The 23,243-nt window shown below is 36.3% G+C and overlaps 3 protein-coding genes across 4 annotated transcripts; 1 reads left to right on the top strand and 2 right to left on the bottom strand.

Annotated features, from left to right (window-relative positions):
* Positions 1-576: 576 nt before the first annotated feature.
* On the bottom strand, positions 577-4,910 carry LOC142622875 (ribulose bisphosphate carboxylase/oxygenase activase, chloroplastic). Of its 2 annotated transcripts, none has more exons than XM_075796434.1 (7): positions 4,430-4,910; positions 3,420-3,530; positions 3,205-3,303; positions 2,993-3,106; positions 2,606-2,909; positions 1,587-1,726; positions 577-1,459 (listed from the first exon to the last, which is right to left on the bottom strand). In XM_075796434.1, exons 1-7 carry the CDS (start codon positions 4,568-4,570, stop codon positions 917-919), a joined length of 1,452 nt encoding a protein of 483 aa, XP_075652549.1. In that variant the 5' UTR covers positions 4,571-4,910; the 3' UTR covers positions 577-916. The 2 variants fall into 2 exon arrangements, with proteins under 2 accessions (XP_075652549.1, XP_075652550.1); XM_075796435.1 differs by having other exon boundaries at positions 2,993-3,103.
* A 4,369-nt stretch (positions 4,911-9,279) lies between these two features.
* LOC142634159 (uncharacterized) lies at positions 9,280-10,391 on the bottom strand. The gene is made up of 3 exons (XM_075808449.1): positions 10,249-10,391; positions 9,639-9,745; positions 9,280-9,464 (listed from the first exon to the last, which is right to left on the bottom strand). The coding sequence occupies exons 1-3, from the start codon at positions 10,389-10,391 to the stop codon at positions 9,280-9,282; spliced, it is 435 nt and encodes a 144-aa protein (XP_075664564.1).
* A 5,078-nt stretch (positions 10,392-15,469) lies between these two features.
* LOC142637958 (putative chlorophyll(ide) b reductase NYC1, chloroplastic) lies at positions 15,470-21,964 on the top strand. The gene is made up of 10 exons (XM_075811947.1): positions 15,470-16,100; positions 16,954-17,032; positions 17,135-17,270; positions 17,749-17,823; positions 17,924-18,119; positions 19,167-19,235; positions 19,716-19,855; positions 20,022-20,144; positions 20,386-20,578; positions 21,449-21,964. The coding sequence occupies exons 1-10, from the start codon at positions 15,753-15,755 to the stop codon at positions 21,632-21,634; spliced, it is 1,545 nt and encodes a 514-aa protein (XP_075668062.1). The 5' UTR covers positions 15,470-15,752; the 3' UTR covers positions 21,635-21,964.
* Positions 21,965-23,243: the final 1,279 nt, after the last annotated feature.

The raw sequence follows: 23,243 nt of genomic DNA, 5'->3' as shown, positions 1-23,243 counted from the left end.
ATAATACATTATTCAAAGGCAAAATTATATACAAACGTCTTACAAACTCTTGGGTGTTACATTACAACGGATCAAAACCATTTACAATTTAAATGAGTCGATTTTTTACAAAACAATTTCACAAAAATCACTCAAATTTTAAGAGGAATTTGAGGATAATGACAAATTGAACCATTTTCTTTTTTTGAGAAGAAGGTAATGAGAACCATTTTCAAAACATCTCGATTAAACTGGCAGTTTAAAAGGAGAAATTAAACTTTAATATAAAATTCAGGTACCAAAATCATAAGTTACTCTTTTAAGCTTTTCATCTGATTAATTTGGCTGAACGAATAGAGAAAATTTTAGCTCTCCCACAAGCATTTTTTGAACATATATGACTCCTATATTGAAGTAACAAACAACTGCTCCAACCGTTCATACTTCATTCCCTGTGACTTTAAGTGCACAAAACCAGTTTTGAAGAGAAAATTAGTAAACAAAATGAAAATGATCTAAATGCATGCAATTGTGCAATATCTTATTGTTTGGCTGAACAATGTGAATTTAGATATCCATCAAATAACAAGAAAAATCGATACTTAAAAGAATTTTATTGGCACAAATAAATCAATCAAAATAATGAATTGAATAGAACCCCACCCAGCAAAGATTTCAAGCACCATTGACAGATGCCGTGAAGTTTTCAATTACAAAGACAAAAGGATATTAAATTAATTCATTGGAAATAGGCCCACCAGCTATGAGTGCTACTCATGCCTGCTTCAACATCTTTGACAGTAACTGCAACTAATCCTACAAGATGGTGCAAAGAAGGGAAAGGCGTACGGATAAAAATCTTCCTAATTCAATTTGAAGAAGTCCTAATAGGCTGCCAAAAGAATGCTTGCTGAGTTCTTGTCATAGTTATCCAAGACTATGACATTCGTGATAACAGATGTAGACCAGCTTCTAAATCTTCTAGGGTAATAGTCTGAATTTCATCTGTGTCTATACAATCAAAAGTGAGCCTCAGGTCCAAATTCTCTCTAGCATTAACTAGCATTGGATCCACTAAACCACCATTCATCTCCTTACGCTGCTTTTCCGTTGTTTCACTCTCTATCAGTGCTGCCACGGCTTCTTCAGTACAAGAAGGGTGTAACTTAAATCCATACAAAGAGCTCTCCTCTGCTTGATTATTCATCTTGATATGGAGAATCTTGGCTAATTCTTCTGAACTGAAGTCGTTAAAATAGAAAAATTTAGTCACCCGTCTGCAGAAGCCTTCATTAGAAGCAATGACACGCTTCATCGGTTCGCTATACCCAGCAAAGATGACCACGACTTTTCCACTGTCCATGACAGACATGATCTCTTCCAAGGCTTCCAATCCATAGTCCTTATCATCTGCCTTCTGCATAGGTATCAGTCGATATGCTTCATCCACAAAAAGAATTCCTCCCTCTGCGTCTTTAATCTGTTCATGGTGTTATATTATTAGCTTGTTACAGTAAAGCGCCCATACTTCTCCCTACCCATTTATTTATAAAATAAAATAAATGGAGAAACATAACAACAACATTTTATAAAGCCCAGTGGAGTACCTTCCTCCTAGTTTTTGGCCCAGTATGACCAACAAATTCTCCAACCAAATCAGTCCGCTGCACTTCTGTTACCTTGTCAGTTGGTAAAATTCCCACCATATGGAGTAATTTTCCAAGGATTCGAGCTACCATAGTCTTACCTGTTGAATGTAATAATAATCATGTTTTTCCAGTTAATTAAACAAGATAGAACAGAGTAATCTCTTGATACAATCAAAGCAAGTGGTGTGGCAAAAAGCAGCAGTTAAAAACCCTTGGAAAATATTCCAGGTTTCAGAAGAAATTGAGCATCAAATACATGGATGGACATAAAGTACACATATTGAATAACATAATTAACAACCAGCAAGCCCCTACCTAAAGTATGTCCCTTTTTTTTGGTTTGGGGGGTGGGGTAGGGGAGACAGGAGAGGGAGGAAACTTAGTTGATCCGAAATAGTTTGGATAAGGATTTTTATCAAATCAACTCAAGAAGTTCACATTGTACATAGAAAATCTAGTGATTATACACAATAAAAACAACATGCCAAAACAACACATGTTTTACATTTTTATAATGTTAATTTATAATGGGGTGAACTATACTAACCACCATTGAGATTTGAGGAAATATCATAAACCTCCTATTTTCATAAACAACACTCCACCCCTTGAGGTTTTGATATATAATAACGGATAAACCCTATGATCATTTATGTGCCATTGCAAATTGAGTCAAAATACACTTTGTTCAAATTAAAATCTCTTCATATAGTATTTACTAACTAGATTGGTTATATGATCAGGAAAATCCAGAGACCTAAAATAAAATTAGTAACCTCAAGGGGCTAAGTGTGATTTTTGAAAATAGGAGGTTTATAAGGTTTCCGCAAAGTTCAAGGGAGGTTACTCACCCATTATGATGAGATTGTCTTCAAAATACAGAAAGCATGGTGTAGCAAAATAAACAGAAATTAGCAGTGTTGACAGCAAATATAGAGATATCATTATGAGCCAGAAACAATCTTTCTAGAAATTACCTGTTCCAGGATTGCCAAGGAACGCCATATGTGGGGATCTTCTAGCGCCAACTTTCAGCCCAAGGGCCCTACGCCTCTCATCCAAAAGCATCCCCTTTGCCCATTTACGTAGTTGTACTTTGAGCTCATGCAAACCTACTACATTTGATATTTCATTTTCAAGTTCATCCATCTTAGCTTTAGTTTCACTGCATGCTTCAATTGCTTTTCTCTTTCGCTGCTCTTCAAGATGCCAGTGCAATAGTTTCCGCAACTTTTCACTTCCGGGGCCTTGTGCAAGATGATTCAGAGGTGTCATGCCCTCCTGCAATCCAAAGTATTACAATTTACTACAGTATAATTTTTTACTAAAATGTAAATATAGCATGCAATTGTAACCCACAGTACATTATCCTTAGCACTACAGTCAGCATTGTACTCGAGCAATGTCTTGACAGTAGAGCAGTCTTCAGCTCGAAGTGAGTACCAAACAGCAAGGTGTAATGGTGACATTCCATTCTGCTTCAATAAGACAGGAAAAGAAGACATAAGAACACTTTCAAACCCTTGTGTTAACTCAAACTCTTTAAAAAAAATCATAAGGTAAGAAGAAAATGCACATTTGCTTTGGATTCAATAAGAGCGCCATGAGCTAGAAGCAACCGTGCAGCATCACTGCACCCATTCTTTGCTGCCATGTGCAATGGAGTTTCTCCATACTGCAAAGCACAACAATAAGTCCATGAACATATGCTCAAATAAAATCCAAGCATCATAACAATCTAGATCATCCAAGTTTTTGCCAAAGGAAAATAATTACAATGAATCTACCTACCATGTTCTTGGCTTCCAACTCGACCTTTCCTGGCCCTTGCCAATCAAGAAGAAATTGAACTATCTCAGCCCTGTTGTAACCAGCAGAAACATGAAGCGGTGTCTGTGCCATCTGAAATCAAGCCAAAAATAAATAAATAAAATAAAAGGATGCATAAAAAGAAGATTAAACAACTTTGTAAAACATGCAGATTCAGGAATGCACTAAATTCATGATAAAGCATGGTCCTCGATATATTATTTAAAACTAGATGCAAATATAAACAAAAAGAAAAAGCCTAACTAAATGATAGCTCATAGCTCATACCCACTATTTATCAATTCCACACCTACGTTACCCGAAGTTAATACTCATATGATCTGTTTTCATCCTACCTACTCTAGAGCGTTCTCATTCTTTACATCCATATACCCCTATTCAGCAATGATAACTTCTCTAGTCTAATTAAACCAAGTCCATTTTATCACTAAATGACACACATTATGCGAGCTCATTGCGAATTTAACTAATTAGATCCCTCATAACTAATGTGTGATTAAGAAGAGTAAAGACTCAATGCAATCCTTAATGCACACTGATAGAAAATTCATTCACCAGTAACCCAATTGTGAACAAGCTATGTCAATCTCCATCTCCATCTCCATATCTGTCCTTGGATCTCATTAAAACATCATTTGGGCGTGCTTCTGACTTCTCTATATTTAACTAAATTACATCTACATAGTCATAGACCCTACCAAAAAAACATTTCCAAATCACCAAAAGAAGAAAATAATAATAAAAAGAACAATGCTTTTTTTTTTTTTTGGGACTTGGACAATGACATTCTGGATTGCCTTGATAAACTAATACAGCAAAATACACGCCTCTGCCTAACCCACCAAAGTTCAAACTTTTCAAACTCCAAATTAATTGATACAATACAATTATCAAAACCCAATTAACCCACAAACTTAAAGAAACACATAGACCCAAAAACAAAACAAAAAAGAAGAGAAGGGAGATCTTACAACGGGGTTTGTGTCGTTGAGAAGAGAGGGGTTGTCACGGAGTAGCCTCTGAAAGCCGAGAAGGTCACCAGACTGAGCGTAGCCATGAATGGTGAGCGGCTTTGCAGATCTCGACCGATGATCGTGTGGCCCATTCATCATCCCCTAATCAGTGTGGTTTTTTTTTGTGGCTTTGTGGGTCACAATGTGTGTCTCTCCAATTACAACAAAGAAATGATGAAGATTGGAGAGACAAGACAGAGAGAGAGAGAGAGAGAAAGAGGAATGAGAGGTTGTGTTTGTTTATATATAATTTACTAGGAATTGTGAGAGAGGAAATTTGTTTTGATAACAGTCTTTGGCGGTCAGTGAAGAAAGAAATAAAGAAGGAAAGGAAACCCAACCCCGCGTCCGACTCTCGCGTCCGATTCTCACACAATTTAGTATCTCCTCTTTTTCTTTTTCTCTCTACCTGGTGCCAGCTGCCTGCCTTGGCTGCTTTGACTCTTTGTTTTTTCCTTTTTTTGAAACTCGTTTTTTTTGTGGAAATTTTTTTTTTTGCTTCATATAAAGAAATAGTGTGCCGACTTTTTTAGTAACGACTTTTCATTTTTAGAATGTTTTATAGTATTTCACTCTGTCCACAAAACATTCTAAAAATCTTATGAATCTTTTGTTTTTTTCTTTTTTTGATTTTTTTTTTTTTTGTGGAAAAGATTCTTTTTTTTTCACTTGATATAAAGAAATAGTATTCCGACCTTTTTAGTAAGAATTTTTCATTTATAAGAATGTTTTAGTGTTTCACTCTGTCCATAAAACATGAGAAATAATATGTCCACAACATTTTTACAACATTTTTACAACAAATCTTAAGTGGCAGGTTGTTACTGGTTGTTATTGTTAGGGCAAAAAAGTAATCTTAGTGTTAAGTTTAAATTTGAACCAATAATAACTAACCACTTATGATTTGTTGTGAAAATGTTATAAAAATATTGTGGACGTAGCACCTCTCATAAAACATTCTAAAAATGTTGTGATGGATGAAAATGAGAATTTCAAGTCTATACCATATCTTTCAAGTCAATTAAGCTCATTGTGTCCGTCAAGGGACTGCTTTGGCACTTATTATTATGGATTAGTTTGGTGCGTAAATAAGGAAAGTTTTTTAAAGTAATGTTTTGAGTAATTTGAGACAAATTGGGTATGGCTGCAACTTGCAAGCGTACTGCAGTTCTGGCGCATGTGGTTATTACCTTTAAATTTTTTAATGGAAGATTCCTTAGGGAAAAGATCAAATTATTAATTCTGATGATTGGATTTAGTTTTCTTATCCAGCACTGCTTTTGTTTTTCTTGGATGGAGGAGGAAGTTTTATTAGATAAACGAGTAGTACAACCAGAACACTCTAAGCCTACAACTCAGAGCAACTTTAAGAAGCCTCCTGGGAAATGGTATGATTCTGTCCATCCTCTAATAATATTTGTTGGGTTAATTACAGTTTCACCTACCCCTTTGTCTATTGGGTCATTCACAATATCCTCTTTTAACTTTTGAAAACAAGCATATAGCCCATTGTAAGTCCATTTTGTTGTTTAGATCAATCATAATCTTTTTATTTCTTTTATATTCTCTATTGAAATAATTAAAATACCCTTGTGGAAGAAGCGCATATGACCCAATAGTTAATGGTTGTTTTGTAAGTGTGAAAATGTCATATATACAAGTAACAGGTATAAAAACAAAATGCATCCTGTGGATTCTTTAATGTTAACTATTGGGGTTATTCCCCTCAAAAAATAAAATAAAAAAACTATTGGGGTTATTGGGCCATTTACAATTTGACCCCCTCAAGGGTATTTTAGTAACTTTAGTATGAATATTAAAAGAATCAAAATATTTCATTATATGTTAACAACAAAACCAACGATAGGGGGCATTTGTCTATTTTAAATAATGGAAGGGGGGGGGGGGGGGGGGGATATAGGCTGATTTTATAGTTTATGAGGGAATTATAAATGACCCAATGGATAAATGGGGAAAATGCAATTTACCCATATTTTTTTTTATTAGAAAAAAAAAACAAAACAAAAAACAATTTGCACCATGCACTTTCATTTCTCAAATTTGTCCTTAAAGATTCCTTCATGGGAAATGCTTTCTTGGAAAATAAAAGGCTTTGAAAAATACATCTATAACATATGCCTCATTCCATTCTATTTGGTGTACATCATTTGTCATCACTTTTTTTTTTTTAATGTTTCTTCACGCATATAGCATCACTCTTCCATGGAACAGAATTATTTTACTCACCATATTAACGTGTAGCTCGTAATGCATCCCTCTCTCTCTCTCTCTCTCTCTCTCTCTCTCTCTCTCTCTCTCTCTCTCTCTCTCTCTCTATATATATATATATTGAATAATTCAATAGTTATATCGAGGGATTGAGGAATTTGAATTGTAGACACCTTTATTAGAAAAACCAAAAGGTGTAAGTTAAGTTACAAAACTCTTAGTTCCTCTTTAATTTATTAGGCATCACTGATAATAACAAGCATCAATTTATTAGACAAACACATTCATGTTTACTTCTTTTTTCTATTCTTTTTTCTTTTTTTTGGAAATCTAGCTAATGTATTGTTTGATTGTTATATTCTTTTTTTCTTTTTCTTTTTTGAGAAACCTGCTTCTTAACATTAATCAATGGAGGCTAAATCAGCCCGTACAAGATACTGAATGTCTAGTAGAACATCTTCCATCCAGACAGTTAAATTGGGCGTGTTAATTGTCCATCTTGCCAAAGCATGAGCTACATTATTTCCTTGACGACGAATATGAGTAAAACAATGACTAACAAAAGAGGAAGCTAAGCATCTAATGTCTTGAATCACATGCCCATGTAAAGCTAGGGATGGATCAGTACTATTAAGTTCTTTGTAAATGGTATCTGAATCACCTTCTATGATCACATTTGTAAGACCAATCTCTAGAGCCAATTCAACTGCTCTCCTGGCTACCATAGCTTCTACTTGGGCCACTGTTATTGGGAGAGGGACCTGTTGTGACAAAGATGCCATGACCGATCCTTTAGCATTTCGAATGACTACTCCTATGCCAGCTCTTCCTTTTTCCACAAAAATCGTGCCATCATAGTTCACCTTATAAGCTTCTGACTCTAGTGGCTTCCATCTTGTATGGTTCCTATGCTAAGCAATCCTTATAGTCGATTAGAGATTCTGGAATTCAGCCTTCCTATCCTTTAACAACGGAAGTATATAGGTTAAAGGACACACAGCTTCCTTAAACCTGACTTGGTTCCGATGGTTCCGAATTGCCCATCCCGTGAAAGCTAGAAGTTCAGCATCTTTCTTTTCTATAAAAGCTCTCTGGAAAATTTCTTTGACATTTTGTCCTTGCAAAGCCGAAAGCCAGCTCCATTGTAGATCCGAGCTCCAAATCACCTGCAAGTTAGAACAATAAAAAATAGCATGTGCACAGTCCTCATCACATGATTTACAATTTTTACAAAGGGCAGACAATGTGATCTTTCTGCAGAGCAAATTCCTCTTTGTTGGTAAAGCTTCCTTACATGCTTGCCACACAAAGTTTTTGATTTTGCTAGGCACCTCCATTCCCCATAGATTTCTCCAAAATTCCAAGTCACGGTCTGTTCTTTGTACTGCAACCGAACTGTCTTGCAAGAATCAGTAGCCCGACTGCACTGAATAACGGCCTGATGGAGTGAAAGGCCAAACCATTACATCGAGCTGACTAATAGAATTCAGAGGAATACTCTTAATGATTTCAGCTTCAGCTTTCTCAAAATCATGGTTAATCACATCAGTCTGCTACCTTCTAGAGACCGTATCAATCAGCACATTAACACACGCATTTTCTTGTCCAAATAGCACCGGAGTAGTAATTCTGGCCTTATGTTTTGTTGGAAGCTAACTGTCACCCCAAATTCTAATTTGTTTCTCATCGCCTACTCTCCACAAAGCTCCCTTAGCTATCACATCTCAACCTATAAGAATACTTTTCCATGCATACGAGGTTGAGAATCTTTTGCCTCTAAGATCATTCCTCTAGGGAAAAATCTTGCTTTGAACACCCTATGGAAAAGAGAATTTTTATCATGGAGAAGCCGCCAAGCCAATTTAGCCAACATATCCTCATTAAACATTGAGAGGTCCTTGAATCTCATACCTCCTTAATTTTTATGTTGACACAACTCATCCCACTTCACCCAATGCACTTCTCTTCTATCTCCCCTTTGACCCCACTAAAACTTTTGAATAAGAGTTTCTAATTCATGGCACAATGTGACCGGGAGTTTAAAACAACTCATTGTATAACAGTGGCATCCACCAATTGATCTATACGAGGCATTGGAAAGGGGTCCTTGGGGCAAGCTTTATTCAAATCTGTGAAGTTGATTACCTCCTCCTTGATAGCCTCGGAATGCTCTTTTGATGATCGTCGAGGTGGTTGCTTCCTTGGTATGATAGTTGGGTTGGCGTTCAAATGATGACAAATGAAGCTCGAATCCACCCCTAGGGCCTCGTAAGCACTCCAAGTAAACACATCAATGTTTTCCCTAAGAAACATTATTAACTCGTCCTTCTTCTGAGGAGGCAGTTGAGCTCCAACCTGAAAGTACTTCTCCTTATTGTTACCTATAATAACCTTTTCTAACCCTTCACACTCTACCATCTCCATTGGATTCCCAGATAACACCAGCTCCTTTGATTGCTACAAACTTTGTTCATTTGATGCCAAGGACTCTCCTTTAGCTTGATGTCTAATCGCGGCCACCAAACATTGCCTAGCCATAGACTGACTTCCTATTAGCTCATTAACTTGGTCACTGATGACTATTTCACCTTCAAATGCAAGGTAGAGGAGACAGCCCCTAAGGCATGAAGCCAGGGTCTTGCTAGGATGGCTGTGTAGGGAGAAAATGCATCTACCATGATGAAATTCACCTCTACCATCTCCGACCCAGCTTGCACTAGCAATTTGATATGCCCCATTAGTATGAATACCTTCCCATCAAAGCCTACAAATGGTGAATCATAACTGGTTAAATCTCCATACTTCAGCCCCAACCTCCTATACAGGTCAGGTTACATAATCTCCACCCCACTATCTTGATCAACCAATACCCGCTTTACATCAAACCCTCTTATCCTGAGAGTAACCATCAATGCATTGTCATATGGCTATAAGGTACCAGCCTTATCCTCATCAGAGATACTCAGCGTTGGACGGACCACCATCTTGCTCCTCTTCGGCTCTGGGAAGGATGTCCCTACAGATAGTTGGGCTATGGATAACACCCTAGAGTAGTGAGAACCAACTTCTCCCGGGACAACAAGAATAACATTGATTGTTTCTAAAGGCGGTTTCGAAGAAGCATCCCCCTAAAATCTCGATCCTACCGGGAGTCCCTGCCCGTTGGGTGATACATGAATTGCTTTAACTTGCCACTTCGAACAAGCTATTGCAGATGGCTCCATAGAGTTCGACAATCCTCGATTGTATGTCCTCGCTCTTGGTGGTATTGACAATGAAGGTTTTGGTTGCACCTTGCGGGGTCTTCTCTCATTTTATTGGGCCATTGAAAGAAAGGTTCATTCTTGATTTTTTCTAAGATTTGATGCACTAGCTCTTGAAACAACGCGTTAACCACCTGTGGTGCAGCAGCAACCCTAGACTGCCTAGAAAAATCTCGCCGAGGACGATTATTGTTGTACTTATCCCACCTGAAGTCCCTCCTATCCTGAGAGACCACCTTCGCTTTGCCTTTTCCTAACTGCTAGTCCTTCCCGACCCTTTTATACTTGTCAATGCGGTCCATGAGCTGGCGTACATTACTAACCGGTTTCCCTGTTAATGACTTCTTTAGACCATGCTCAGCAGGTAGGCCGACCTTGATAGTTCTTATGGCCACATCATCGAAGTCCCCATCAATCTCATTGAACATCTCCTAGTACCTGTCTGAGTATGTTTTTAAGGTCTCCTCTTCTCGCATGGTCATAAACAGCAAAGAATCTAAAGGCCGAGGAATCCTACTGCACGTAATGAAGCGAGATCCAAAGGCTTGGGTAAGTTCCTTAAAAGAATCAATAGAACCTACCCCCAAGTCGTCAAACCACCTCATCGCCACAGGTCCCAAATTGGATGGGAAAATTTTGCACATCAGAGCCTCATTCTTGGAATGCACAGCCATCCTCTGATTAAAATAGCTCATATGCTCCACAAGGTCTGTTTAGCCATTGTACATGGTGAATGTTGGCTAAGTGAAGCGCTGAGGAAGTTTCCCTACGTCAATTCTACACGTGAAAGGTGATTTAGAAATCTGGTTCAACGCTCTGCTCATAGCGTCATTCCCCAGGCTTTGCATGATGAATTCCTATTCTTACGGACATGAGGGTTGTCCTCTTCATACAAGAGAGACTTACTAGGGGGAGTCCTTGACCTAGGCCTGTAACTACTATCCCCATCATCATCAGAAGAAGGGTTAGAAATGGAAGGAGTTCGCTTTCGTCGTTCGTGATGTAACTTCCTCTTCAAATGATTGATCTCCAGCTGCATGGCCTTGGCACTATCTACGTGAGAAACATGGCTTCTACCCCAAGATTGACTCATGTTAGTATGGGTGGTGTGCACACTCCCTTCCCAATCCCCTCTTTGCTTAAGATTAAGGGGATGATCTTGATGTTGGGACCCCAAAGACTTTGCCTGGTGGGGACTTGAACCTACCATAACTGGCCGTTACACTCAATAAAACACCAAAACTTCCCACATATGGCGCTAATTGTAAAGACACATTTTGCACCTAAGCCCAAAATAGGAAGGAGATAGGCCCAAAAAATCCAATACAATGAATTTTTAGAGAGTGGGTTTGGAATCTGGGTTCTAATGAGTTTGTCTATCAATTGCCATGGGCCAAGATGACCAAGAAGTAAAGATGATACAAACTTATGTAAGGAAAATCATCCTCGGACTCAATCCGAGGAGGCTAATTCTTTTGTATATCTCACTTAAAAATAGATTACAAATATTGTTCTTTGGTCTATTGTGTTTTCTTTTTCCTTTCTCTTCGATCCCCCTTTCTGAAGGTTTCCTCTGCCTTTTATATCATCCTTTCCCCCTCTCTCTATCCTCCAGGTATGGATCAGATTGTTAGTATGGATACTTGTCCCATCAGCACCTCCCTGAAGCTTTTGGGAGTAGCTGTAAGGCTGCACACTGATGCACAGGCATCACCTCCTCATTAATGCGGCTAGAGAGTTAGCTGCAGAGTATTCAATGCGGTGGTAGCAGCTTTCCCTTTAGATATTTCACAGTCTTTCCTAGTCCTGTACTCTTACCATGTATATCCTTACCTACATGATCTCCTGGAAAGTTGTTTTTGGGTGGCAGACCACACCTCTCGACCTCGACTTTGCTCAGTTGAGGACGTATTCCTCCTCAGACCACCCTCTTGGACAATCCTGATCAAACTTCACCCCTTTACTTACCAATATGGATCCTTAAGAAGATATTTTCCTATCCTCGGACTACTTAATGTCCTCAGATTGGGCCTCTAGCCCAATAGATACATAAATATGTACCCCCAAGCCTATCACCCCCACAATTATTATTATTATTAGAGATGAGTTCAAGTTACACATTTTTTAAACCATTGGATTTAAGTAGATCCAATGGTCAAAAAAGACCTTCATAAATGCTAATATTTTTATTAGGATCTCATTAATTATCCATCATTTATTATATTTTAGTATATCTATCTCTAAACCCAAAAAAAAGTGTTATATTTGACTCTTTCTCTACGTTTCTCTCTCTATCTCTTTCTCTTCCACCTTTTGTTCCACCTCCATGGATAGATTGCCGGCAGTAGAAGGAAAAATAATAATAAAAAAATAACATAATGGAACCTATTTTATTATGGTTATGCTACTGACCTTTTTTGTTCTGATACACAATCCATGGATGCTAAAGTTGGTTGTTGCTGCCTGTATTCCTTGAATTGTTAAGTCAGTTCGTATGTAGTCTTGGGCAGATGATTTTTATTCTTATTTGGGGCATGTGAACTTTTAAATAAGAGTTTTTTGATTTGGTTATCCAATCAATTTAAAAATAAATAAAAAATGAAAAAAAAAACAACAATAAAGAGTTTGCTGATTTGTAAGCTATGGTTGTAATAACTATCTAATGTTTTCTGAACATTGTACATGTGTTTTGCTACTTGAAAACTATAGATTTTTTCATTTTCTGTCTCTATTTCCTAGTTGATTCTCTTTTGAATGAATTATTGCCATTGTAGGCATGTGTTTCCATCAATCTTTTTGGCTATAAATGAGGAAGTTAGAGCTGATTCGATCTTTCACCTAATTACTTCTTGCTATATCTACTAACATTTTACGGTCAGCCAAAACTATGTCTGTGATATAACACTGATTGTTTTAGTTTGAGTTATTAATGAAATTCTGATGACTTGTTTTAATCTGAGATATAACACTAATTGTTAGTGGTCCCGTGAGTGACAAGAGCTCTATATGATCTGAAATTTCACATGGTATTGAAGAATCTGTGGATGAACAGGCTTTAAGGTTTGCTATGATAGACAGTGAGAGAAACGTAGAGAGAGAACACTTTTTTGGGTTTAAAGATAGGCAAAAAATATAATAAATGAGGGATAATTAATGAGATCTTAATCAAAATATTAGCATTAATGGGTGTCTTTTTTTACCATTGAATCTACTTAAATCCAATAGTTTAAAAAATGTGTAACTCTTTAAAGTTACACCAGGTGTAACTTGAACTCATCTCTTATTATTATTATTATTATTATGAGATACACTAATTAAAATGGCAAGAGACATGAAAAATTTTCAATAATTCTAGAGGCACAAAAATTTTCATAATTGTTATGGTGGTTAGTTGTTAATGATATATAAAAAAAATAATGTCAAAGATTGATCCAGATAAAAATAAATAACAAACATTACTACCTCAACTATTTATGGAAATTATTGTGTTTCTTACATTGTAAATAAATTAAATAAAAAATAAAAGGCAAGAAGTGTGGTGACAATATATTAGCGAGAAAGTGAAAATGTGAGACAAGCCAAAGTTAAAAGTTCTTTTGACTTATTAACTTTGATGTCTCTGGATCAAAAATAAAATTAAAAATTGAAAAAACAACTTCTTTTATTCTTAAAAAAAAATGTTTTTTAAGTGAGACTATGTCAATTTCTAGTTCCTTTATTGAGTGTTGTTTTGTTTTTTTTGTTTTGTTTTGTTTTTTTTTGTCTATGTTAATGAATCAAAGGGGCCAAACTCTTCTCATATGGAGTATAGTTATGAAATTTTTGGAGGAGTCCGGGGGGCAATTGCCCTTCCTTGCCCCTCTAGCTCTGCCCTTGGGTACAATAATTTTTTTTTCTCAAGTTAAACTAGTTGCAAACCTGTAGAATAATCATTTTGGAATTCTGACTATCAAATCATGAAATTAATGCATTTGATATCTGGTTAGGATAAATTAATTTAATTTTCTAAATTTTTAAATGAAAAATGCAATTTTTGAAAAATTTCATGTTTTAAACTGTATATTTTAGGCCAAAATGCAAAATTCATCCTCTAAGTTTCACCATTTTTCATTCCAGTCTTATATGTTTAGGTTTTGTCATTTCAGTCCTCTAAATTTCATTCATTTTTAATTAAGTTCCCCGTTAATGTGTTGTTAGTTTCTACCGTTAACTTTTTTTTATTTAAGTTTTATTTTTATATTTATTTCTTAATTTTAGAGAAAAAAAAAACCAATTAAATGTACAAACAGAAAGCCAACTTCTTTGGTTTTTGTACTTAATAACTCATTTTGATGAATATTTATGATGTGGTCCCACATTTGATTCTAAAATTAAGAAATAAAATTCTTCAAGAATAAATAATTTAGGACACATGGCGCAAAATTGAAACTCTAATTTGGAAATCTAATTTGAGTTTCTCTTGGTTTCACCTATTATTATATAATAATATAGATGATTTCCAACCAGCACAATATGAAGGCATTTCCTTCGCAACAAAAGGTACCTCTTCATCGTTCTTCTCACTCTCATTACTCTCCCTCATTTCAATTCCACTTCCAATTACTCCCAATATGACCTTAACCTCGTCGTGCTCAACCAGATTTCATTAAACAAACAAATTCAACAAATTATCTTATCGCCACACAGCATCGGAAACTCCTCTCGGGACTCCAAACCCATCGATGTTTTCAATCCTTGTTTCGGGTAGGACATGTGTGCGAAGGTGGATCAAAAGAACAAGGACGAGCGAAGAACCATCGAATGGAAGCCTGTGAGGGTCAATTTTTGAACAGCGTCCAAGCCCAAGCTTAAGCAAGGATCCCAGGGTCCTCTTGCTGTAGTTTGAAGGGACTGGACTTGGTTCATTGCTGCTAAATGGCCTGTTTACAAACCAAGTGGTGCACAAGGCAAGGTTCCTACAACACGCATACACTAGCAAGCGAGAATATATATATATATATATATATATATATATATATATATATATATATGTCTCGTTTGTCAATTTTTTTACTATTCATGCACTGTTCACAGGACCCACTATTACTTTATTAAAAAAATTAAAAATAAGTCTCACGATACTATTCACATATTTAAAAATTATTTTATATACTATTCACATATTTAAAAATTATTTTGTTATAATATTTTCAATTTTCAGCTGTCTTCCAACGGATTCTCAATTTTCCCACCATATACTGTTTAGAATTGACAATGGAAATGCTCTAAATGACCAATCATTGCACGATATATCTCGCGACCCCACAAATGACCAATCAGCCTTCGCAATCAAGCGAAGAGTTTCCTACGGCGACATTTTCATGCTAAGCCAACTAAAATTATCGCCTCTACAACGCTTTTAGATATTCTTACACAACTGATTTCAGTGCACAATACGTACAAGCGTCACCCTTCGTCCCGACCCACCAAACAAAAAGCGACACGCAGCGACCAAAATCCCCATAACAAAGCCACGTTTCAACAGGTACGGTTGGAGATGAGGTTGCTTTAACGTGTGGTCATCACAGTCCCCTACCTTCCTATAGGTCTTCTCCGAATCTCTTTCTCTCTCTCAGATTTTTTATATATATATTTTCACTTTACCTCTAAAAAAAAAAATCCAACGTACAAAAGTAGGGAACTCTCACAGTAACTCAATCTCACACCCAATTATCTTGGAACAGTTATAACACGAACCTTAAAACTTAAAAGTACTAGATAGCAAGTCTCAGTTTGTCATAGGTATAGCCATGGCCACAGTTAGTAGGCTACACATATTCTCACAAAGTTTCGACCACTACAGGACCGGCCAACCAGTGGTGCTTGGACCGGGTTTATGCCGGTCCAGGTCGGGACGAGTGGGTGGGCGTAATGGGTTGTGCTTGAAACTGAAACAGTACTGCAGGTCGTTTAGGTGCGAGGAGGGTGGTGGAGTGGAAGAGAAAGAGGTTGTAAGTGAGAGAAAGAGTGGGAATTTGAAGAAAAGTGAGGCTAAGCTCGAAAGGGGAAGTGGGTTTTGGAAATCTTTTAGAACTACTATTTTGGGTGGTGATGAGTATGACAAGGCTGTGGCCAAAGTGGAGGAAGTATTCTCTTCGGTGAGTTGTATGCGATTTGTTTTTCTTTGTTTTAAATATGATCTGGATGAGATTATTAACTTACTATGATGTATTGTCTGATTTGGTGAATATGTGATTGAATTCTATATCTCACAGCGAGTAATGTTACCAGTGTATATTTGTTGGATTGAATCTTTATTCTGTTGGTTGCTTTCAAAATATTAGAGAAGTGAAGATATTGAAGTTGTGTGAATCTTGAAGCTGTTATACGGTGGACTAGAAAATTGAAACTTAAACTTTACACTTATTAACGGAGCCTAATGTTTTTGTTTTATTTGTTCAGCCATTCAATTTTTAACTACGAAGAGCTCATGACTCAAAATTTTGTTTTTGTTTACTAATTAGAATTTGTGAATTCACAATTTTTTTGCTCAATTCAGGGGAGTATGGCTTGAGAAAATGGAAAGAGGTAGATACTAGTGCTCAAATCATACTAGTGCAAAGTTTCATGCACTGGTGAAAAAGAGTAATTTAATTCAAGTTGAGCCGTTGAGGGGATGGAAAGAGGTAGATAAAAGTGTAAAATAATATGAGCAGAACTAGTGAGATATTATATGTTTACAAGGGAGGTGACAGAGTACGATTTTAGAGAGGATAGAATGGCAGAAATGATTACCTATGGCCAATCCCATTAGTTGATAAGGATTTATAACCGGCCCCAATTTAATTGGGATTATGGCTTTAGTTGAATTGAGTTGAGTTGGTTTCCCTTTATTTATTTATTGGTGAATCAGTTATCGTAGGCTATGATATGTGTTGTTAAAGTTATATGTTATTAACTCCAATTGGTGAGCAAATGTTTGACTTTTATATTACTCTGTTTCACAACTAGATTGCCCTCCAAGTCGGAAGATATATCATAACCATGATGAGCACTGGTGTGATACTTGCAGTTGGATTTCAGTTATCAGGTTAGCAAAGATGCACTCTGATTGTGAGAATGCATGCATTTTTGAGATACCATAATGACTATAACTCATATATGTAATAATTCAATTTGTAATTTTGTGAAGGTGGAGATAGTCAGATGAACACTTTGATCTGGTATAGCTGGCTCGGAGGAATTATTATTGGAACAATGGTAGGTGCTAATATGGTGTTAGATGAACATTGTCGAGCTGGTCCACGCAATGTTATCATTACTGGAAGGTGACCTCTCGCTCTTTCTAAGTCTCTTTTCCTAAGCTGGATAAACTAGTTTGTTTTACTCCAAGATTTTGTTTGAAATCCTATTACTTCTGCATTTTGTTTAAATAGAATGTTCTGCAATCATTGCTTAATGCTTTTGCATGCTCCTCTCCCAAAGTTTCCTCCTTTAGTCAGTTGAATTATGTATTTGAGTTGGAAGGGAAGGGTAGTCTGGGTAGAGACACTATAGTGTCAGATTAACATGAAGGTTTGCATATGATATGAAAATTATATTGGAAGATGCTATATATATTTGATGTTGATGCTTAAAACATGTGTAAATGTTCCTTTTATTACAATTCCTATGTTCAACTAATCCTCTGTCTAGGATGATTCACTTGGGTTTAATCAAGATTTGGGTACATAGGCTACCAATGAGTTATTGATAATGGATAAATAATGCTTGTCTATCACTGCATGTCCTTTATGTCTGGTACAGTACAAGGGGATTGGGAAAAGCGCTTGCTCGTGAATTTCTTCTTTCTGGAGATCGTGTGGTTGTTGCTTCTCGCAGGTGGTATTCAGAAATAGTATTTTCTTAATTCTATTATGTGCCTATAATTTCTATATAAGTATCACTCACAACACCTCTGCGTTGGATCTTGTGAAGGCAGCCCCGAGTCTGTACATATGACTGTCAAAGAGCTTGAAGAGAACCTAAAGGATGTTATAACCACTGCAAGTGGCTCAGCCAGGAAAAATCTGCAACATGCAAAAGTGGTAGGCATAGCATGCGATGTTTGTGAACCAGATGATGTGCAGAAATTGGCAAACTTTGCTGTCAATGAGCTTGGTTCTATCAACATTTGGGTGAGTGATTGATCCATTTTAATTGATGTGTGTTGCTTCTCAATCATGAGTATTTTGCTACTGAATAATATATATATATATATATATGAAATTTCTGTGTTTTTTAGGCTGTGCATTGTAATTTCAAATTATCATGAATGCTTCCATATCGTTGTTGCTTTTGTAACACCTTGCTTGGTCGAACTTTGGAAGACGGATTACTCTTAAGGCATACTAATTTTGGCTCTCTAGTTTTCTTATGCAAGACAACCAGAACAAAATTAAGCAACAGGAAAATAAAGGATAGGAACTTAGGAGTCAGAACCTACGCTTGCTTGGAGTCAACACCAAGCAAGAAAAACCACTAGAAGTCAACACCTAGGGTTGGCTGGAGTCAGCCCCAGGCCAAATAAACTAAAAGAAACTTTTCATTTATGAAAATCATCTCTGAATCCTCTCCAAAAGGAGTACAATTGTTTGCATATATGGGAAAACTAAACCCTAAGGTGTAGGAAACCCTACTTATTGAGTGACAAAAATACTCTAAAGGGCCTAAACTTTAAATAAAAATTCTATTTAACCTAATTAAATACTTGGGCCTAAAATAATAATACAATTGATGTTCAAACAGAAATAAAATTAAATTGTCTCTTTTGCTTCCCGCATGATTTCAGATGTTTGTCTTTTGGTTGTGTTGTGTCAAAACTAATACTTTTCAGTAGCAGTTTCTACACAACCAGTGACGCTCAGATTCGAAACAAGAAGAAATATGGGAAAATAATTTTATCTCCTTGTAACTGCAAACTTTAGTTACAAGAACCAAATAAGTTGGATGGTCTTACCTTATTATGATTGGATTTATGCCTTTTACACAACTGATCAAGAAGGGTCGATATACTGGCTATTATTTGTTCTTATCTCTATTAATCATTTGCAAATTTAATTCCTGTGCATTCCTGGTTAAGTTAAAATAAGAGCTGAGATTTCTTGAATTTAATGTAGCATGAAATTTTTTAATTTTCTCTCAATTACTAAGTGATTCTGTTTAATACTTATACTCCTGGGCAGATCAATAATGCTGGCACAAATAAAGGTTTTAGACCATTGCTGCAATTCTCTGATGAAGATGTTAAACAGGTATTATTATGTGAAACACTTCTTGCTGTATTTATTTATTTATTTATTTATTTTGATAATTCAATAGTTACAATGGGGGAGTAGGGATTTGAATTGCTTTAGAAACACTAGGAGGTACCAACCAGATGTGCTAGGAGCTGTTATATTGAATCCTGTTCTGTTTGACATATCTTAAATATGGCCGGTTTTTGTTGTTTATATTACTTGTTATTTGCTCAAGTTTCAAGCTCTGAAGCTTAAGTAATGTCTAAGATGGTTTTTGTTCCCTCTCCCTGATCCCCCTCTTTTCATTTATTTACATATTAGTGTTGACCAAAGCATTTACAACTGCTCATAGTTCTATATGTCATGCATCAACCTTTTTATTGGGGTTTATTTCTTGTGTTGACCTAAGGGCACTATCAATACATCAAAGTAGTATATACATATTGCACTCAAAGTAGCAACTGATTTGCGGAGTACCACTTTGTTTCATGGTAGATTGTCTCAACAAACATGGTTGGTTCCCTACTCTGCACTCGAGAAGCCATGCGTGTGATGAAGAACCAGGCTAAGGGGGGCCACATATTTAACATGGATGGTGCAGGCTCAGGGGGATCTAGTACCCCTCTAACAGCTGTGTAAGTTCAATTTTTAGTACTATGGGAATTTAGTTTATTCTCTAGTGAGCATAGGTATGTCATGGTTTTTGCTAATCATTATTCAATGATTCATGGAAGTTTGTACTATTCCAAGTTGTTGGTGACTCAGAACGATTTTCATTATTTTATATCCTTTGACTTGTAGCTATGGGTCCACAAAGTGTGGCCTAAGGCAGCTTCAAGCATCACTCTTGAAAGAGTGCAAGCGGTCCAAAGTTGGGGTGCACACAGCATCTCCAGGCATGGTCCTTACAGATCTTCTGCTTAGGTATGGAATATATATCCCTGCATTTTGCAATGCACTTATGGCTCCATTCTTATTCATCTCCTAACAAATATTAAAGGGCCTTAAGTCCCTGAACTATTGGTCTTACCCTTGTCTATTTCTTCTTTTTGGGTCTATATCATTATATGTAGATTTGAAGGTTGCAACTGTTTGCCTAACTGTCTAGCTGTAATAAATGTCCTAACCTTATATGCATTTACTGCGATTTTCTCTTTGATTGCAGTGGCTCGACTATACAAAATAAGCAAATGTTTAACATCATCTGTGAGCATCCAGAAACAGTTGCTAGAACTTTAGTACCAAGAATGCGAGTTGTAAAAGGATCTGGGAAGGCAATCAATTACTTGACCCCTCCCAGAATATTACTTGCTTTAGTCACTGCATGGGTACGACGAGGTCGCTGGTTTGATGACCAGGTAATCCTAGTTATTTTGTGAAAGCATTTGACACCCCATGCAGTGGCAGAACTTTCATGTCAAGTTACTAGATTTTGAAATTTTTTTACTGTCATTCAAAATTTATATTTCATGGCATTAGATGACTTCATATATTAATTACTTAAATGGATTTCCTATATCAAAACTGAACTTTGTGGGGAAGAGCGACTTCAAATTTTCCCTTTTTGATACATTTGTTATTTGGAATTGGTAAGTTGTCATGCCTGCTAAGCTGGTGACACACAGTTCAGGCAAGCCAACAATTGTAATGACAATAGGTAAAACCTCAAGAGTCTATTATCTGGATTTTAATTTCTAGTTCTCATAGTTTTGCCTCTTTAGTTGTATACCAATGAATTTAAGTAACTTAGGCCCCAGTGGGGTTCCTCAAAAAAAAAAAGTAACTTAGGGATTAGGGGCATTGATTTCCAAGTTTGTAACTTTCAGGGATTTAGATTTTATAATTGATTAGACCTATTAAGCATGGATTTTGGATACAGATGCAAGAAACTGGTAATGATGTGACACTAACATGTTGATATGTAAGTTTTAAATACGTAAATAACATATTGATGTGTTTACAGTAATCACTAAACATATAGATTCTTAAATATTGTTAGTCCCCCCCCCCCCCCCCTTTTTTTGTTAGTCAAAATGTGATATTCCCTTCCTGCTTTTCACTTATATATTCTTAATTTTAAAAAGGGTTTATTGGAAATTTGGTCAATATTTCCAAGGGAGTAATTTTTTACGTTGATAAATGTGTTTCAGCTGGAGTGGTATTTGTAGAACACTTGGGTTTTCTTAATTTGGTCAATATTTTTATGGGTATTCTTAATTTTTATGCAGGGAAGGGCCTTATATGCAGCAGAGGCAGATCGGCTACGTAACTGGGCTGAAAACCGCACTCGGTTTTCTTTTACTGATGCAATGGAGATGTACACAGAGAACACTTGGGTGTCCGTGTTCTCACTTTCTGTTGTTTGTGCCTTCATAATCCTTTCTAGCACTAGCAGCACATTTCCTGGTACGTGAGTTTGTACGCACAATTACAACATGAAAGAATCAGAAATAGATGTACATCAGACCAATAATCATCGTGGGGGTAGTCAACTGCTATGCCTGAGATCACAGGGCAACAGAAAGGTACAAGTTATATATCACCAACAGCTGATTAGCGGTTTTTATACCCCGCATTTCTCAGATGTTTTGGTTAACCATTAGGAAGTTCAGTTATACCATAATGTCAAATTTCCGCCACCCATGCATTAGAGTCCAGTTAAAAGGTTACATATATGTCATGTATACAGAAAAAGACACTATATATTTATTTCATTAATGAAGCATTCTCCATTTAGATGCATATATAAAGATGTTATGTGTTGGTTCCAGTTAACTGAACTGATAAAATTTTTTATGGTTGAATAAGAGATTTAGGGTTTAATTTCTGCTTACACCAAGAACCAATTGGTGTCCTGGTCTGATGATAAAAAGCATCATCAAGAACGGATACCATAAGTTGAAACTCTCTAAAAAAAAATGTAATGTTATGGTAGAAATTCCATTTCAACACCTTAGTGGGCAGGCACCAAACTTTTTGACAATGAATGTCAGAACAAAGTCCATTTTTCTTTCCTGTTGGCTCTCCCCTTGATCAAGACAGTTGATCATTGAGCTCTAGGCCACTAAGCGCATCATCTGGCAACCAAACTTGGACTACTTATTAAGAAAACAACAACTCTGATATTTATCAAGATTAAAAGCAACAACTCTGATATTTATCAGGATTAAAAGCAACCAAAGTAGCCAGCACATGTACAACCTCTACAAGGACAGTCTTGCATTCCACATAATAATTTCTGTACCTTCTTCCAGTCACGCATATGAGCAAACCACTTTTTGAGTATGTCCTGAGACTCTGTCCTGAAAGTCTCATTGAAACAAACTGGTTGAGTTTTCTATGGCATATTGTATATTGTTGTTGTTTTCTGTAGTTTTGACCGCACAAATCTTATAAGCTAAAATGTGAATTTGGATAAGAGTCTTATTGATACAATTTGTCAGCACACTGGGTCAGGGTTAAAGTCTTCAAAGACTACCTTGTGTCTACATATTATCACAACAAATTGCAGCAAACAAAATGGACTCTTTTGTTCATCCTCCAATAGAATATGAAGAAGACGTTGGGCAGAAAACACAATCAAAATATACTCACAGACATTGGTTTAGGTGCAACATTTGCAAAAATTAATGTCCCAAACAGAACATAACCATGTGAAGATATTAAAAAAGAATGTAACCACTCTTGGCAGTTAGAGTTCAACGACCAAATGATCTTATATTTTTAAATAGGTTACCTTAAGGTCAGATCTAATAAAATAAAATACAATTTCTCTTACGTCTGAACTCTGAACTCTGAACTCTCATTAAGCAATATCTGTTGAATGTTGGTGGGTGCTTAACAGTTCACAATAATCTCCACAAACAATTTGTTTAAACCATAAAATCTTAGTAATAAGACGAGGACACTAAAGTGCGGTCTTTATCTCTTTAATATATCCACACTTTCCTCAACCAAAAAAATAAATAATAAATAATAATAATAAAAAATCCACATACGTTAGACGGTGTTTTATTGTGTGAC

This window comes from Castanea sativa, chromosome 1 (assembly GCF_040712315.1).
Source record: "Castanea sativa cultivar Marrone di Chiusa Pesio chromosome 1, ASM4071231v1".
Classification (NCBI taxonomy): domain Eukaryota; kingdom Viridiplantae; phylum Streptophyta; class Magnoliopsida; order Fagales; family Fagaceae; genus Castanea; species Castanea sativa.
This window is presented reverse-complemented; position numbering and strand designations above follow the sequence as displayed.

Coding starts and splice junctions, on each gene's coding strand:
- LOC142622875 (XM_075796434.1), bottom strand. CDS start 4,570: ATGATGAATGGGCCACACGATCATCGGTCGAGATCTGCAAAGCCGCTC. Junction 3,304..3,419: donor AGTTGGAAGCCAAGAACATG/GTAGGTAGATTC, acceptor TGTGCTTTGCAG/TATGGAGAAACTCCATTGCA. Junction 2,910..2,992: donor ACTGTAGTGCTAAGGATAAT/GTACTGTGGGTT, acceptor TTTGGATTGCAG/GAGGGCATGACACCTCTGAA.
- LOC142637958 (XM_075811947.1), top strand. CDS start 15,753: ATGGCCACAGTTAGTAGGCTACACATATTCTCACAAAGTTTCGACCAC. Junction 17,033..17,134: donor AGTTGGATTTCAGTTATCAG/GTTAGCAAAGAT, acceptor AATTTTGTGAAG/GTGGAGATAGTCAGATGAAC. Junction 19,236..19,715: donor CTGATGAAGATGTTAAACAG/GTATTATTATGT, acceptor GTTTCATGGTAG/ATTGTCTCAACAAACATGGT.
- LOC142634159 (XM_075808449.1), bottom strand. CDS start 10,391: ATGTTCAATGAGATTGATGGGGACTTCGATGATGTGGCCATAAGAACT. Junction 9,746..10,248: donor CTCATGGACCGCATTGACAA/GTATAAAAGGGT, acceptor TCACTACTCTAG/GGTGTTATCCATAGCCCAAC. Junction 9,465..9,638: donor CTCTGATGAGGATAAGGCTG/GTACCTTATAGC, acceptor CACCATTTGTAG/GCTTTGATGGGAAGGTATTC.